The sequence below is a fragment of the Cherax quadricarinatus genome, chromosome 8 (genome assembly GCF_038502225.1).
Source record: "Cherax quadricarinatus isolate ZL_2023a chromosome 8, ASM3850222v1, whole genome shotgun sequence".
Lineage (NCBI taxonomy): Eukaryota > Metazoa > Arthropoda > Malacostraca > Decapoda > Parastacidae > Cherax > Cherax quadricarinatus.
In genome coordinates this window covers 46,606,742-46,625,613 of record NC_091299.1, presented here as the reverse complement: position 1 = coordinate 46,625,613, position 18,872 = coordinate 46,606,742, and the positions used below count along the sequence as shown (strand labels likewise).

Below are 18,872 nucleotides of genomic sequence, written 5' to 3'. Positions count from 1 at the left end.
GTATACTACAGTGGCTCCCTAGTATATTGATGATAAAGGCTAAAGTGTCATTTGAAAACAGGTGAATTTGTAAATGAAGTGATAAGCCTATAGAGGCAGGTGCCAGAAGTCGCCAGAAACTTACCACAGGTCAGCTGTTTTTAATAATCTTCCTGGCCTGCTAGTGTACTCGCATATAATCTAGTGATACCAGTGAATAGCAGAATACAGTGTTGTAGTAGCAACTAACCAGTATTATAATGGTACTTAGTGGAGTGGAGTGACTTTCATTAGTTTCTTTTTCTTGAAATACCAGACGTTACTGTGAATTTCATATAACCTGTAGTTACCAGCGGTCGCAATATACACAACGAGAAGCAATTATTACTACAGAAAAAGCGCCCTTCCTCCAAAATTTGCACCAGTCAACTATAGTGATAATATAGCATTTATTGTGGTGGAGACGAAAAAAAAAAAAAAAAAATAGAGAAGCTAGATACAGCGATTGATAAACTAAGGTGGAGGCTCGACCGTTCGTCATTGTAGGAGTGCCAGCAGTCACCGGCTCTTCAACACGCAAGTTATACTTTTGTATCAATCAAATCACATATTACTCGGGTAGATAATTTCCAGTAGATCCTTCATGTGTTAGCTCAAATCACCGACCAGTATGGTTTAAATAAGTGACCCACTGATCAGATCAGATAGACTGGTCCGAACCCTTGACTGGTCCGAACCCTTGACTGGTCCGAACCCTTGACTGGTCCGAACCCTTGACTGGTCCGAACCCTGGACTGGTTTGAAACGGTTTCGTTGTGCACCACCTAGCAGGTTATTAATAGAATATTCAAGAGGTTGCTAGTAGAATTGCAGTAAATCAACCATTCAAATCATTATGAAGCTGTGTGTAGTCTGTGGTCAGTCAAACAAACGGGCTTCCACATGCATAAATTGTCATTTCTGTGGAAATTGGTGTCACGCCCCTTGTGCAGATATCCAAGAACTAGCTACAAGCAGTATTAAAACAGGGAAGTGTTTTTGGGTATGCCCAAATGAGATAAATCTGTGGACTAAAATCACAAGGGTATTAAAAGAGGTCAACATCAAAGCTGCTTTCATAGAAAACCTGGAAGCTTTCTACAACAGATGGGAACATAAAAAGTCCGGGCTGAATGGTACTGCCCTTGATACTGGCCATGTAGTCAGAAACTGTAAGGCTGGAGATGATGTCCTGGTAGTCAGTAAATGGGGGGCTGATAGTGCTGTCCTGGGAGACAGTAATGGGGAAGCTGGAGGTGCTGTCCTGGGAGACAGTAATGGTGAAGCTGGAGGTGCTGTCCTGGGAGACAGTAATGGTGAAGCTGGAGATGCTGTCCTGGGAGACAGTAATGGGGAAGCTGGAGATGCTGTCCTGGGAGACAGTAATGGTGAAGCTGGAGATTTTGTCCAGGTAGTCGGGAATTATACGCAGGAAGGAATACATATGAATGACCTCATAGGGGACAGGAGCCATAGTAGGGAAACAAGTGTAGTCAAAGATAAGATAAAACCAATATTGCAAACTAGAAATACCGCAGGAAATAGCAAACAAGAGGACTCCACTAGCAATAGTGAGGATATATTACCAAAAACAAATGGTGGGAGCTCCATTGTTGGTGCTAGGGAGGATAGAAGTAAGACAGGGAAACATGCACCAACAGGGAATACAGTCACAGAAACCCAAGGCAAACGGAAACCAAGCCTGTGCACATACTATGCACTCGGTATCTGCTGGCATGGGAAATCTGGAAAAACAGATGGGACGTGCAACTATGACCACCCTAGGAAATGCCATGCCCATATGACAACAGGAAAATGCAAACTCCCTTCCTGTAAGCTTTTTCACCCTGAACTGTGTACCTCTTCAGTACAGGAAAGACTGTGCTATAACTTAAATTGCCAGGCATACCATCTAAAGGGGACAAAAAGATACAAAACATCCAGGCCATGGGAAAACCTGGGTAGCCACAGCCACTCAAGAGGGAGAGGTTTTTTAGTGCCAGGAAGGAAAAAAAACTGGCAGGAAATGGCAGAAATCGTACACCAAATCCAGTCATTCCTGGAGTGGAACCACAGTCGATGGCCTCCACTCCAAACCAACAGATACAGATACTAATGCCGGAAAAAAAATCCCCCCCCAGTACCAACAATACCACCAGTCCGATAACATTCTTCTTTGCAAATATACAGGGTCTAAAGCCAGCAACAAACAACAAAATACCTTTCATCCGTGGACTGCTTGCAGAGGCAAAGGCAATGTTCGCGGCTTTCACTGAGACCCACATAAAGGATCACTTGGACAACGAAATATGGATCCCAGGTTACAACCTATACAGATGTGACAGAGTGAACAGGCAAAAGGGGGGGGTTGGCCTGTACATTGCAGAGTCACTTGTTTGCACAGAACTGCTAAATGCCTCAAATGATGTAGTGGAAGTTTTAGCAGTAAAGGTCGAGAACCAAAACCTAGTCATTGTGATAGTCTACAAGCCTCCGGATGCAACATCCCAGCAATTCCAGGAACAGCTGTTAAAAATTGACCACTGTCTGGAAAACCTTCCAGCTCCTGCACCCAACATCTTGCTCCTGGGGGATTTCAACTTAAGGCACCTAAAATGGAGGAATATAGCAAATAATATTGTTGCAGTAATAACACCAGGAGGCAGCTCTGATGAAAACTCACACTCACGCGAGCTTTTAAATCTCTGCACAAAATTCAATTTAAACCAGCAAATAATAGAGCCTACTAGACTGGAGAATACACTAGACCTCATCTTCACTAACAATGATGATCTGATAAGAAATATCACCATATCAAAAACAATATACTCAGATCACAACATAATTGAGGTTCAGTCATGTATGCGCGGAGCCCCAGACCGACATAATGAGATTAGTCACGAGGGAGCATTCACCAAATTCAACTTCAATAACAAAAACATAAAGTGGGACCAAGTAAACCAAGTCCTAACCGATATAAGCTGGGAAGATATACTAAGCAACACAGACCCCAACTTATGCCTAGAACAGATTAACTCGGTAGCACTCGATGTATGCACAAGGCTTATTCCTCTAAGAAAAAGGAGGAGTAGATGTAAAACAGAAAGAGACAGGCGCTCCCTTTACAGGCGACGGAAAAGAATAACAGAGCGGCTAAAAGAGGTCAATATATCTGAAATGCGTAGGGAGACACTGGTCAGAGAAATAGCAAGCATCGAACTTAAGCTAAAAGAATCCTTTAGGAGTCAGGAATCGCGGGAAGAACTAAAAGCCATAAATGAAATCGAAAGAAACCCAAAGTATTTCTTCTCCTATGCCAAATCAAAATCGAGAACAACGTCCAGTATTGGGCCCCTACTTAAACAAGATGGGTCCTACACAGATGACAACAAGGAAATGAGTGAGCTACTCAAGTCCCAATATGACTCAGTTTTTAGCAAGCCGCTAACCAGACTGAGAGTCGAAGATCAAAATGAATTTTTTATGAGAGAGCCACAAAATTTGATTAACACAAGCCTATCCGATGTTATCCTGACGCCAAATGACTTCGAACAGGCGATAAATGACATGCCCATGCACTCTGCCCCAGGGCCAGACTCATGGAACTCTGTGTTCATCAAGAACTGCAAGAAGCCCCTATCACGAGCCTTTTCCATCCTATGGAGAGGGAGCATGGACACGGGGGTCGTCCCACAGTTACTAAAAACAACAGACATAGCCCCACTCCACAAAGGGGGCAGTAAAGCAACAGCAAAGAACTACAGACCAATAGCACTAACATCCCATATCATAAAAATCTTTGAAAGGGTCCTAAGAAGCAAGATCACCACGCATCTAGAAACCCATCAGTTACACAACCCAGGGCAACATGGGTTTAGAACAGGTCGCTCCTGTCTGTCTCAACTATTGGACCACTACGACAAGGTCCTAAATGCACTAGAAGACAAAAAGAATGCAGATGTAATATATACAGACTTTGCAAAAGCCTTCGACAAGTGTGACCATGGCGTAATAGCGCACAAAATGCGTGCTAAAATAATAACAGGAAAAGTCGGTCGATGGATCTATAATTTCCTCACTAACAGAACACAGAGAGTAGTCGTCAACAGAGTAAAGTCCGAGGCAGCTACGGTGAAAAGCTCTGTTCCACAAGGCACAGTACTCGCTCCCATCTTGTTCCTCATCCTTATATCCGACATAGACAAGGATGTCAGCCACAGCACCGTGTCTTCCTTTGCAGATGACACCCGAATCTGCATGACAGTGTCTTCCATTGCAGACACTGCAAAGCTCCAGGCAGACATCAACCAAATCTTTCAGTGGGCTTCAGAAAACAATATGAAGTTCAACGATGAGAAATTTCAATTACTCAGATATGGTAAACATGAGGAAATTAAATCTTCATCAGAGTACAAAACAAATTCTGGCCACAAAATAGAGCGAAACACCAACGTCAAAGACCTGGGAGTGATCATGTCGGAGGATCTCACCTTCAAGGACCATAACATTGTATCAATCGCATCTGCTAGAAAAATGACAGGATGGATAATGAGAACCTTCAAAACTAGGGAGGCCAAGCCCATGATGACACTCTTCAGGTCACTTGTTCTATCTAGGCTGGAATATTGCTGCACACTAACAGCACCTTTCAAGGCAGGTGAAATTGCCGACCTAGAAAATGTACAGAGAACTTTCACGGCGCGCATAACGGAGATAAAACACCTCAATTATTGGGAGCGCTTGAGGTTCCTAAACCTGTATTCCCTGGAACGCAGGAGGGAGAGATACATGATTATATACACCTGGAAAATCCTAGAGGGACTAGTACCGAACTTGCACACGAAAATCACCCACTACGAAAGCAAAAGACTTGGCAGACGATGCACCATCCCCCCAATGAAAAGCAGGGGTGTCACTAGCACGTTAAGAGACCATACAATAAGTGTCAGGGGCCCGAGACTGTTCAACTGCCTCCCAGCACACATAAGGGGGATTACCAACAGACCCCTGGCAGTCTTCAAGCTGGCACTGGACAAGCACCTAAAGTCAGTTCCGGATCAGCCGGGCTGTGGCTCGTATGTTGGTTTGCGTGCAGCCAGCAGCAACAGCCTGGTTGATCAGGCTCTGATCCACCAGGAGGCCTGGTCTCAGACCGGGCCGCGGGGGCGTTGACCCCCGGAACTCTCTCCAGGTAAACTCCAGGTAAACATATCACAGAAATAGAGATAATTTTGATTGGTGTTAGCACTGGAAATGGCTTGAAACTGAGCTCAAAGTGGCGGAAATGTTAAATTTTTGCCGATGTTCAAGAGTAAACAAACGACCTCACACGTCTTATACACGCCAGCTGGTGGGTCTAATATACATTCACAAATGTGGTGATGATATTTATACAATTATTACAATATTGCATAACAGTAAATCTTCTATTTTTTGGTGTGAATAAAAATTCATTATGTGAATAAAAATTCAAAATGGAATTTATTTGTAAAGCCTCAAAACATAACTAATGAACAGAGGAAATGTTAGTTTAGTGCCAGGAATACATACATTGTTTATTCTGGACCCTATTTTGAAATTGGAATATTTTGAACTTTGTGTTAAATTGGCCAAATTACCAATTTCCGGTCACTTTATTTTGTAGTTGAAATGGTTGACTTGGCGATTTCTTGTGCTCAATCGATAGAATAGAAGTAATACTAGTGAAATAGCTAAGAATTTGGTCGACTGGAATAATGTAATTGGCCTAAAATGGGAGTCAAAGTCGGCAAAATCGCCAATTCGTAAATATCGCTGACACATCAAAATTCACGAGAGCATAATTTCGTCAATTTTTCATCAAATTTCGTACTTTTTGTTTTATTACCTTCACAAAAAGATTCTCTACCATTTCATAAGAAAAAATAACAATTTTTTTTTTTAAATTCTTGGACACTGGGGCACCACTTCAGATTTTGGCCTTGGACCCTGAAAGGGTTAAACAACTATACGCCAATATCAAACTTACCATTGCTATCCAAAATCTTTGAGAAACTCATGCACAGGAGACTATATTCATTTATAACGGCACAAAACATACTCAACCCCTGCCAATTTTGATTCAGGAAAAATAAAAGCACTAACGATGCAATCATAAAAATGCTAGATCTGCTTTACGCAGCATTGGAAAATAAGGAATATCTACTAGGAATTTTTATTGACCTAAGAAAAGCTTTTGACACAGTAGACCACGGCATCCTACTCCACAAACTTGACCATTACGGTATAAGAGGCCATGCGCTTGCATATTTCAAATCTTACCTTACTAATAGGTATCAGTATGTCACCATTAAAGACACAGCATCAACAACACGGCCACTTGATACTGGAGTTCCGCAGGGAAGTGTCCTTGGTCCCCTGCTCTTCCTCATATACATCAATGATCTTCCAAACGTATCTCAACACCTGAACCCCATTCTCTTTGCTGACGACACGACTTATGTCATCTCTCACCCTAATCTTGCCACCCTCAACACCATTGTTAACGAGGAGCTGATCAAAATATCGACTTGGATGACAGCCAATACACTTACGCTTAACACTGACAAAACCTACTACATTATGTTTGGTAGCAGAGCAGGAGTTGCACAAATTAACATTAAGATCGACAACACTCTAATTGCCAGGCATAATGAGGGCAAATTCCTAGGCCTATACCTCGACAACAACCTGAATTTCAGCACCCATATCCAACACATAACCAAAAAAGTATCCAAGACGGTTGGGATCCTCTCCAAGATACGATACTACGTGCCGCAAACTGCCCTTCTCACACTGTACCATTCACTTATATATCCATACCTCACCTATGCTATCTGTGCTTGGGGTTCAACTGCAGCAACACACCTAAAGCCAATAATAACCCAACAAAAAGCCGCAGTAAGAATAATCACTAAATCCCATCCCTGGCAACACTCCCCCCCACTCTTCATAGATCTAAACTTACTCCCTGTTCAGTACATCCACACTTACTACTGTGCAATCTACATCTACAGGACCTTAAATTCCAATATTAACCTTGACCTAAAACGCTTTCTTGATAGTTGTGACAGAACCCACAAGCATAACACCAGACTCAAACATCTCTTTGACATTCCCCGTGTCCGACTAAACCTTTACAAAAATTCAATGTGTGTCAAAGGCCCTAAAATCTGGAACACCCTACCTGAAAACTCTAGAACTGCAGACACATTCATCACCTTCAAAACTACCATTAGAAAACATCTTATCTCCCTGATACACCCTGTCAACTAATTACACGAATACCACCTGGTGGTTCTCACTTACACTCACTCACCCATTTGACCATAAACAGAAATATCAATCTCAATCTTAAAATAATGAATCCTAACTAGTCATAAGTTGGCCTGTGATACTCCAATACTGAAACTATGTATTGTGCCAAAACAAAAGCATTCACATTGCTAAACTCACAAACTAGTATTTAGTCACTTAGCCATAATACCAACTTACCTCATAATTTGTAATATTTTAAATTTAAGATTTAATCCAAGTCTGCCCGAAATGCCTAGCCATGCTAGGTGTTCTAGTGGTATACTCTGTAATTATTATTTTACTACATGTAAACCACACAATAACCAAATTCTGTAAACTCAGCATTGTAATCCTTATAGAGAATAAACTTTGAATTTTAATTTGAATTTAAATACTATACGAAAATAGACCACAAAGTCGGCATTTTAATTAAAAAAACAGTTGGAGTTTTTTTTTTTCTCATTATGCACTGCGTGCTCCAGGATTTTTTTTATGTGGTGCACACTGACCACACAGACCCATTCTCTCACATGTGGGCCTACCAGCTTTCTCCTTGATTTGAAGCCACTAGAATTTATGAGTATATATACGTCAAACACAGTACCTCGTAAGACGTATATATACTGCCGCAACAGTCAAAGGGTTAATAACACCATTAAAATCAGTTCTTAGACCAGCAAGAGATGGAAGTTGGCTGATGAAGTGATAACCAAGTGTAGCAGCAGGATCAGCAAGAGAAACTAGTGAAAAACAGCAAATTAATGAGAGAGAAATATTGTTAGAATAAACCAAGATAGCCCTAGGAAGTAGCTTGGTAAACAGCAGCTGCCCAGGGAAGTACTACCGTCCTGCCAAGTGAGTGTAAAACAGAAACTTGTAATTGTTTTACATGATAGTAGGATTGTTGGTGTCTTTTTCTGTCTCATAAACATAGAGGTTTTATGGAAGGAGAAAAGAGAATATGAATGTGTAAATTCAAGAATTATGTGGATTAAAGTAAAGGTTGGATGCGAGAAGTGAGTCATAATAAGCGTGTATGCACCTGGAGAAGAGAGGAATGCAGAGGAGAGAGAGAGATTTTGGGAGATGTTAAGTGAATGTATAGGAGCCTTTGAACCAAGTGAGAGAGTAATTGTGGTAGGGGACCTGAATGCTAAAGTAGGAGAAACTTTTAGAGAGGGTGTGGTAGGTAAGTTTGGGGTGCCAGGTGTAAATGATAATGGGAGCCCTTTGATTGAACTTTGTATAGAAAGGGGTTTAGTTATAGGTAATACATATTTTAAGAAAAAGAGGATAAATAAGTATACAAGATATGATGTTCGGCGAAATGACAGTAGTTTGTTGGATTATGTATTGGTAGATAAAAGACTGTTGAGTAGACTTCAGGATGTACATGTTTATAGAGGGGCCACAGATATATCAGATCACTTTTTATTGTACCTACACTGAGAGTAAAAGGTAGATGGGATACAAGGAGAATAGAAGCATCAGGGAAGAGAGAGGTGAAGGTTTATAAACTAAAAGAGGAGGCAGTTAGGGTAAAATATAAACAGCTATTGGATGATAGATGGGCTAATGAGAGCATAGGCAATGGGGTCGAACAGGTATGGGGTAGGTTTAAAAATGTAGTGTTAGAGTGTTCAGCAGAAGTTTGTGGTTACAGGAAAGTGGGTGCGGGAGGGAAGAGGAGTGATTGGTGGAATGATGATGTGAAGAGAGTAGTAAGGGAGAAAAAGTTAGCATATGAGAAGTTTTTACAAAGTAGAAGTGATGCAAGGAGGGAAGAGTATATGGAGAAAAAGAGAGAGGTTAAGAGAGTGGTGAAGCAATGTAAAAAGAGAGCAAATGAGAGAGTGGGTGAGATGTTATCAACAAATTTTGTTGAAAATAAGAAAAAGTTTTGGAGTGAGATTAACAAGTTAAGGAAGCCTAGAGAACAAATGAATTTGTCAGTTAAAAATAGGAGAGGAGAGTTATTAAATGGAGAGTTAGAGGTATTGGGAAGATGGAGGGAATATTTTGAGGAATTGTTAAATGTTGATGAAGATAGGGAAGCTGTGATTTCGTGTATAGGGCAAGGAGGAACAACATCTTGTAGGAGTGAGGAAGAGCCAGTTGTGAGTGTGGGGGAAGTTCGTGAGGCAGTAGGTAAAATGAAAGGGGGTAAGGCAGCCGGGATTGATGGGATAAAGATAGAAATGTTAAAAGCAGGTGGGGATATAGTTTTGGAGTGGTTGGTGCAATTATTTAATAAATGTATGGAAGAGGGTAAGGTACCTAGGGATTGGCAGAGAGCATGCATAGTTCCTTTGTATAAAGGCAAAGGGGATAAAAGAGAGTGCAAAAATTATAGGGGGATAAGTCTGTTGAGTATACCTGGCAAAGTGTATGGTAGAGTTATTATTGAAAGAATTAAGAGTAAGACGGAGAATAGGATAGCAGATGAACAAGGAGGCTTTAGGAAAGGTAGGGGGTGTGTGGACCAGGTGTTTACAGTGAAACATATAAGTGAACAGTATTTAGATAAGGCTAAAGAGGTCTTTGTGGCATTTATGGATTTGGAAAAGGCGTATGACAGGGTGGATAGGGGGGCAATGTGGCAGATGTTGCAAGTGTATGGTGTAGGAGGTAGGTTACTGAAAGCAGTGAAGAGTTTTTACGAGGATAGTGAGGCTCAAGTTAGAGTATGTAGGAAAGAGGGAAATTATTTCCCAGTAAAGGTAGGCCTTAGACAAGGATGTGTGATGTCACCGTGGTTGTTTAATATATTTATAGATGGGGTTGTAAGAGAAGTAAATGCGAGGGTCTTGGCAAGAGGCGTGGAGTTAAAAGATAAAGAATCACACATAAAGTGGGAGTTGTCACAGTTGCTCTTTGCTGATGACACTGTGCTCTTGGGAGATTCTGAAGAGAAGTTGCAGAGATTGGTGGATGAATTTGGTAGGGTGTGCAAAAGAAGAAAATTGAAAGTGAATACAGGAAAGAGTAAGGTTATGAGGATAACAAAAAGATTAGGTGATGAAAGATTGGATATCAGATTGGAGGGAGAGAGTATGGAGGAGGTGAATGTATTCAGATATTTGGGAGTGGACGTGTCAGCGGATGGGTCTATGAAAGATGAGGTGAATCATAGAATTGATGAGGGGAAAAGGGTGAGTGGTGCACTTAGGAGTCTGTGGAGACAAAGAACTTTGTCCATGGAGGCAAAGAGGGGAATGTATGAGAGTATAGTTTTACCAACGCTCTTATATGGGTGTGAAGCATGGGTGATGAATGTTGCAGCGAGGAGAAGGCTGGAGGCAGTGGAGATGTCATGTCTGAGAGCAATGTGTGGTGTGAATATAATGCAGAGAATTCGTAGTTTGGAAGTTAGGAGGAGGTGCGGGATTACAAAAACTGTTGTCCAGAGGGCTGAGGAAGGGTTGTTGAGGTCGTTCGGACATGTGGAGAGAATGGAGCGAAACAGAATAACTTCAAGAGTGTATCAGTCTGTAGTGGAAGGAAGGCGGGGTAGGGGTCGGCCTAGGAAAGGTTGGAGGGAGGGGGTAAAGGAGGTTTTGTGTGCGAGGGGCTTGGACTTCCAGCAGGCATGCGTGAGCGTGTTTGGTAAGAGTGAATGGAGACAAATGTCTTTTAATACTTGACGTGCTGTTGGAGTGTGAGCAAAGAAACATTTATGAAGTGGTTCAGGAAAACCGGCAGGCCGGACTTGAGTCCTGGACATGGGAAGTACAGTGCCTGCACTCTGAAGGAGGGGTGTTAATGTTGCAGTTTAAAAACTGTAGTGCAAAGCACCCTTCTGGCAAGACAGTGATGGAGTGAATGATGGTGAAAGTTTTTCTTTTTCGGGCCACCCTGCCTTGGTGGGAATCGGCCAGTGTGATAATAAAAAAATAAAAAAACATAGAGGTTGGTGAATGAGTTTGGTAGGGTATGTAAAAAAAGAAAATTAAAAGTGAATATAGGAAAGAGTAAGGTTATGAGGATAAAAAAAAAATTAGGTAATGAAAAATTGGATATTAGATTGGAGAGAGAGAGTATGGAGGAGGTGAATGTATTCATATATTTAGGAGTGGATATGTAAGCAGATGGATCTATGAAAGATGAGGTGAATTAGAATTGATGAAGGGAAAAAGGTGAGTGGTGCACTGAGGAGTCTGTGGAGACAAAGAACTTTGTCCATGGAATGTATGAGAGTATAGTTATACCATTGCCCTTATATGGGTGTGAAGCATGATTGGTGAATGTTGCAGCAAGAAGGCTGGAGGCAGTGGCGATGTCGTGTCTGGGGACAATGTATGGTGTGAATATAATGCAGAGAATTCATAGTTTGGAAATTAGGAGGAGGTGCAGAATTACCAAAAATACTATCCAGAGGGCTGAGGAGGGGTTGTTGAGGTGGTTCGGACATGTAGAGAGGCTGGAATAAAATAGAATGACTTCAGGAGTGTATAAATCTGTAGTGGAGGGAAGGCGGGGTGGCGGTCAGCCTAGGAGGAAAGCTTACGACGACGTTTCGGTCCGACTTGGACCATTGACAAAGTCACACTAACCAGAAGTGGAGCAGGACGGCTATATATAGGCAGGAAGAGGTGGGGGTAGTAGTAGTAGTAGTAGTAGTAGTACAAGAATGGTATATAATACCGACAAGGTGAAATTAAGACACATGCGCAACACCCGGGCATCCCTATCGTAGACGTTTCGCCATCCAGCCAGCCACTGGATGGCGAAACGTCCACAACGAAGACAACCAGACGCCACACGTGTTTTAATTTCATCAGTAGTTGTAGTAGTAGTAGTAGAAGAGGTAGTAGTAGTGGTAGTGGTAGAAGTGGCTCGTCCTCCTTATTTCCCACTTCTACCACTACTACTACCTCTTCTACTACTACTACTACTACTACTACTACTACTACAACTACTGATGAAATTAAGACACATGTGCGGCATCTGGTTGTCTTCGTTGTTTACGTTTCGCCATCCAGTGGCTGGCTGGATGGCGAAACGTCTACAATAGGGATGCCCGGATGTTGCGCATGTGTCTTAATTTTCACCTTGTCGGTATTATATACCATTCTTGTACTACTACTACTACTGCTGCTACTGCTGCTGCTGCTGCTGCTGCTGCTGCTGCTGCTGCTGCTGCTGCTGCTGCTGCTGCTGCTGCTGCCGCCGCCGCCGCCGCCGCCGCCGCCGCCGCCGCCGCCGCCGCCGCCGCCGCCGCCGCCGCAGACGCCGCCGACGCCGCCGCCGCCGCCGCCGCCGCCGCCGCCGCCGCCGCCGCTGCCGCTGCCGCTGCCGCCGCCGCCGCCGCCGCCGCCGCCGCTGCCGCTGCCGCCGCCGCCGCCGCCGCCGCCGCCGCCGCCGCCGCCGCCGCCGCCGCCGCCTCTTCCTGCCTATATATAGCCATTCTGCTCCACTTCTGGCTAGTGTGACTTTGTCAATGGTCCAAGTCAGACCGAAACGTCGTCGTAAGCTTCTCTCTTTTATGTGCGGGTTATTTGTGTATCGTTCCAGTCACGGTATTGTGCCTTTTTTTGTTACTTATGAAGGGATTCAGGGAAACCAGCAGGCCGGACTTGAGTCCTGGAGATGGGAAGTACAGTGCCTGCACTCTGAAGGAGGGGTGCTAATGCTGCAGTTTTATAATTGTAGTGATGGAATAGATGATGGTGAAAGTTTTTCTTTTTCAGGCCACCTTACCTTGGTGGGAAATGGCTGATGTGTTAATAAAAAACATAAAAAAAAAATGCAAGGTTTTAGGTATGCCTTGCTACTTCTACTTACACTTAGGTCACACTACACATACATGTACAAACATATATATACACATCCCTGTGGGTTTTCTTCAGTTTTCTTCCTAGTTTCTTGTTTTTGTTTATTTCCACTTATCTCCATGGGGAAGTGATACAGAATTCTTCCTCTGTAAGCCATGCATGCCGTAAGAGGCGACTAAAATGCCGGGAGCAAGGGGCTAGTAACCCCTTCTCCCGTATAAAATACTAAATGTAAAGAGGGACACCTTCATTTTTCTTTTTGGGCTACCCTGCCTCGGTGGGATATTGCCAGTTTGTCGAAAAAAAAAAACATAGCAGGCTCGTGCACTTACTCTGTAATACTACCTGCTGAGTTGTGAGAATCAGAGTCTGCTTTCTGCTGCTGTTTAACAATGCCTTGCTTTATGTTACACTGCACTAGATGGAAATAAGATTTGTCTAGTTATAATTTTTTTTTTTAATGGAGTGTGATTATAGGTCTAAGAATTGATGTGAAAATTAATGAAAATTGCTGAATTACAAATATTCAAGCTTAAGAATGTAGTAAGAAAATACTGTGACATATTCAAAATTCAGCTTTGGTGTATTTCAAAGTAAGGAACTGAGTGCACATATAGTGTAATAAATTTTGTGAATAGGTTTAACAAGCAGTTGTCAGTTAATGATACTGCATTGATTCATTGCTAATGATATGTACTGTCATTTCTTCTTGAACTTTTTCAGGCTTTGGTGCATGTTTCCAGTGAGTTATCCAAGGGTAATTTTGAGGCTCTTCATGAGCTGATTACAAAACCAACTCTAGAAGAAATACAAAGAAACTTCGCTCGTCTCTCCTTGAAACAAAGACTGGATCTGGCTGTTGTGGCTGATGATATATTTTTTTCATTCCCCTACCAAATTGGAATAATATTTACCAATGAAGGTTTGTTTGAGAACTGAGGAAAAGCACCAAATCATCACCATGTACTGTAAATGTGCTTAATCCTGGAGTGCTACAGCTCTTAACAATTTTGTTTTCTCTACTGCATATAAAATATACAAAAATTTGTTTGATAAATTCATAATAGATTAATTATATGGTATGCTTAAGCAAATTTTTACTGCCTTATCATAGTTTAGTAAATTTAAAACCATTTTAACAGCACAATAAAAGATAAATCCTTCAAGCCCTAATACACAAATAACCCGCACATAAAAGAGAGAAGCTTACGACGACGTTTCGGTCCGACTTGGACCATTGACAAAGTCACACTAACAGAGGTGGAGCAGGACGGCTATATATAGGCAGGAAGAGGTGGTAGTAGTAGTAGTAGTAGTAGTAGTAGTAGTAGTACAAGAATTGTGTATATAGTAGTAGTAGTAGTAGTAGTACAAGAATTGTATATAATACCGACAGGATGAAATTAAGACACATGCACAACGCCCGGGCATCCCCATCGTAGACGTTTCGCCATCCAGCCAGCCACTGGATGGCGAAACGTCCACAACAAAGACAACCAGACGCCGCACATGTGTCTCAATTTCAACAGTAGTTGTAATAGAAGAAGAAGAGGTAGTAGTAGTGGTAGCGGAAGAAGTGGGAAATAAGGAAGACGAGCCAGTCAAATACAAAGGAAGGGGAGCACTGCAAGAGAGCTAGATACCCACAGAGGGAGAGCAAGCGCACAGAGGTGCGTGAAAGGGGAAGTGGTGAAATAAAATAAATGAAGAAGGAACAGAAACACGAGACAGGAGAGAGAAAGACAACCCAGAGGAGAAAAGGAGAGAGGAAAGGGGAAGAGGAAGAAGAAAAAGAAAAAGAAAAAGTGAGGATTCAGGTTAAGTCACGGGTGTTCTGAAGTTTGGAGCATTTTACAATGTAGTGGGAGAGGAAGTCATCTACAGAGACGAAGCCAGGGCTAAGGTTCATACAAGGAAAGTTGTGTATTAGAGAGGATTCAACTAGACGGCGACTGTTCGAGTTGGAAGTAGGGAAGACAGTTTTAGCAGAAGACCAGTCAATAGGATGGCTATGATCTCTGACGTGACAGAAAAGAGCATTGTTAGTGTCGGCAAGCCTAACACTATTTTTGTGCTCCCTAAGTCTGTCAGAAAGAGATCGACCAGTTTCTCCGAAGTATTGAAGAGGACAGGAGGAGCAAGAAATAGAGTAGACACCAGGAACATCTGTAGAGGGAGGAGAGGTATGAACGAGATTAGTGCGAAGAGTGTTAGTCTGGCGGAAGGTAAGCTTAATGTCTAAGGGACGGAGAGAATTGTTGAGATTAGAAAGACCGGAAATGTAGGGAAGGCAGAGGATAGAAGAGTTCCCATGAGTAGAGAGTTTGGGAGAGAAGAAATTGCGTTTAGCACGTGAGAGGGCAGAGTCTATGAAATGGGAAGGGTAGCCAAGACGGGAGAACGAATTATGAAGAGTGGAAATTTCTGCTGGAAGGAACTGAGGATCACAGATGCAGAGGGCATGGAGAAAGAGGGAGATAAGAACACTTTTCTTGACAGGAGAAGCATGATAGGAAAAGTAGTGAATGTACATGCCACTGTACTTGGCTACCCTTCCCATTTCATAGACTCTGCCCTCTCACGTGCTAAACGCAATTTCTTCTCTCCCAAACTCTCTACTCATGGGAACTCTTCTATCCTCTGCCTTCCCTACATTTCCGGTCTTTCTAATCTCAACAATTCTCTCCGTCCCTTAGACATTAAGCTTACCTTCCGCCAGACTAACACTCTTCGCACTAATCTCGTTCATACCTCTCCTCCCTCTACAGATGTTCCTGGTGTCTACTCTATTTCTTGCTCCTCCTGTCCTCTTCAATACTTCGGAGAAACTGGTCGATCTCTTTCTGACAGACTTAGGGAGCACAAAAATAGTGTTAGGCTTGCCGACACTAACAATGCTCTTTTCTGTCACGTCAGAGATCATAGCCATCCTATTGACTGGTCTTCTGCTAAAACTGTCTTCCCTACTTCCAACTCGAACAGTCGCCGTCTAGTTGAATCCTCTCTAATACACAACTTTCCTTGTATGAACCTTAGCCCTGGCTTCGTCTCTGTAGATGACTTCCTCTCCCACTACATTGTAAAATGCTCCAAACTTCAGAACACCCGTGACTTAACCTGAATCCTCACTTTTTCTTTTTCTTTTTCTTCTTCCTCTTCCCCTTTCCTCTCTCCTTTTCTCCTCTGGGTTGTCTTTCTCTCTCCTGTCTCGTGTTTCTGTTCCTTCTTCATTTATTTTATTTCACCACTTCCCCTTTCACGCACCTCTGTGCGCTTGCTCTCCCTCTGTGGGTATCTAGCTCTCTTGCAGTGCTCCCCTTCCTTTGTATTTGACTGGCTCGTCTTCCTTATTTCCCACTTCTTCCGCTACCACTACTACTACCTCTTCTTCTTCTATTACAACTACTGTTGAAATTGAGACACATGTGTGGCATCTGGTTGTCTTTGTTGTGGACGTTTCGCCATCCAGTGGCTGGCTGGATGGCGAAACGTCTACGATGGGGATGCCCGGGCGTTGTGCATGTGTCTTAATTTCATCCTGTCGGTATTATATACAATTCTTGTACTACTACTACTACTACTACTACCACCTCTTCCTGCCTATATATAGCCGTCCTGCTCCACCTCTGTTAGTGTGACTTTGTCAATGGTCCAAGTCGGACCGAAACGTCGTCGTAAGCTTCTCTCTTTTATGTGCGGGTTATTTGTGTATTGTTCCAGTCACGGTATTGTGCCTTTTTGTTATTTACGCTGCTGTCTTCCTGACAAGTATTCCCTGATCCATTGCAGTGCCTTGGTGGGAATCGGCCGGTGTGATAATTTTTTTTTTATTATAAGAACATAAGAATGTAGGAACACTGCAGAAGGCCTACTGGCCCATACGAGGCAGGTCCTTATCAAAACGACAACTACCTAGAGCTACTCAAGAAACAACTCCAGCACCCCCAAACACCAATCAAACCCAGCCCCTCCCACTCATATATTTGTCCAGTCTCTTCTTAAAGCTACCCAAGGTCCTAGCCTCTATCACCCCACTGGGAAGACTGTTCCACGCATCTACAACTCTGTTAGAAAACCAGTACTTACCTATGTCCTTTCTAAATCTAAATTTATCCAACTTAAATCCATTATTCCTGGTTCTTACCTGGTTCGACACCCTCAGTACTTTATTAATGTCTCCCTTGTTTATGCCCGTCATCCACTTATACACTTCAATGATATCTCCCCTCATTCTACGCCTCTCCAGAGAGTGGAGATTTAAGGCTTTAAGTCTATCTTCATACAGGAGGTTCCTTACACAGTAAATCATTTTAGTCATTCTTCTCTGTATGTTCTCTAATGAGTCTATGTCCATCCTGTAGTAAGGGGACCAAAACTGAGCAGCATAATCTAAATGAGGCCTCACTAGTGATGTATAGAGCTGTAAAATAACTTTTGGACTTCTGTTACTTATACTTCTTGAGATAAATCCAAGTAATCTGTTGGCCTTGTTGCGCACACTGAGGCACTGCTGTCTTGGCTTTAGATTTCTGCTTACCATGACTCCCAAGTCTTTTTCACATTCTGTATGACCAAGCTCTACTTCACCTAGATTATAGCTTCGAGGGTTATTTTCATTACCAAGGGCAAGTACCTTACACTTATCCACATTAAACTTCATCTGCCATTTCTCAGACCAAGACATTAATTTGTTCAAATCGTCCTGGAGTTCATTGATATCCTCCTCAGAGTGAATTATACGGCCTATCTTTGTATCATCAGCAAACTTACTCATGTCACTAGTAATCCCTTCATCAAGGTCATTAATGTAAATTATGAACAAGAGAGGGCCTAAAACTGATCCTTGTGGAATGCCACTAGTGACTAATCCCCATTCAGATTTCACTCCATTAATGGTAACTCTCTGCTTTCTATTGGTAAGCCATGCCTCAATCCATGCTAGAACTTTACCTCCTATACCATGAGCTGCCACTTTTCTTAAGAGTCTCTTGTGAGGTACTCTGTCGAAGGCTTTACTAAAATTCAAATAAACAATATCATATTCCTTATTACTGTCAACTGCCTCAAATGTTCTATTGAAGAACGTCAGTAAGTTTGTCAGGCAGGAACGACCTCTCATGAATCCATGCTGAGATTCATTTATCAAGTTATGCTCTTCAAGGTGACTTCTGATAATGTCAGCTATAATTGATTCTAATAACTTGCCCACTATAGATGTCAGGCTTATTGGACGGTAATTTGAAGGAGTGGACTTATCCCCTGATTTGAATATAGGAACCACATTAGCCATCTTCCACAACTCTGGCACAACACTGGTAAGGATGGACGCATTGAATACACTCGTTAATGGCTGACTAAGCTCCATCTTGCATTCCTTAAGTACCCTTGAAAACAACTCATCGGGTCCCGGGGACTTATTTTGTTTCAGTTTGTCTATCTGTTTAATAACCATGTCCCTCGTGACAGTAATATTAGTTAACTTAAATTCATCAGGAACCAAATAATTGTTAATTACTGGAATCTCATTTACATCTTCCTGTGTAAAAACTGACAAAAAATAGTCATTAAATAAGGAACACATTTCCAGTTCATTATCCGTCAGCTGTCCATTCCCAGATTTCAGAGGTCCTACTTTTTCCTTCACCTTCGTCCTATACACTTGAAAGAACCCCTTTGGATTAGTCTTTGATTCATTAGCAACTCTAATTTCATAGTCACGTTTAGCCTTTCTAATCGCCTTTTTTACTTCTCTTTTAAGCTGAACAT

General features: G+C 42.3%; 1 protein-coding gene across 1 annotated transcript in view; it reads left to right on the top strand.

The window, feature by feature from the left end:
* Positions 1-14,062, top strand: part of LOC128685278 (uncharacterized) — a 56,834-nt gene extending 42,772 nt beyond the window's left edge. Inside the window, exon 3 of the mRNA XM_070083056.1 lies at positions 13,830-14,062. Within this exon, the coding sequence (XP_069939157.1) occupies positions 13,830-14,045 (216 nt within the window). The 3' untranslated portion in view covers positions 14,046-14,062. The remainder of the gene's footprint in view (positions 1-13,829) is intronic.
* The last annotated feature ends 4,810 nt before the right edge of the window (positions 14,063-18,872 follow it).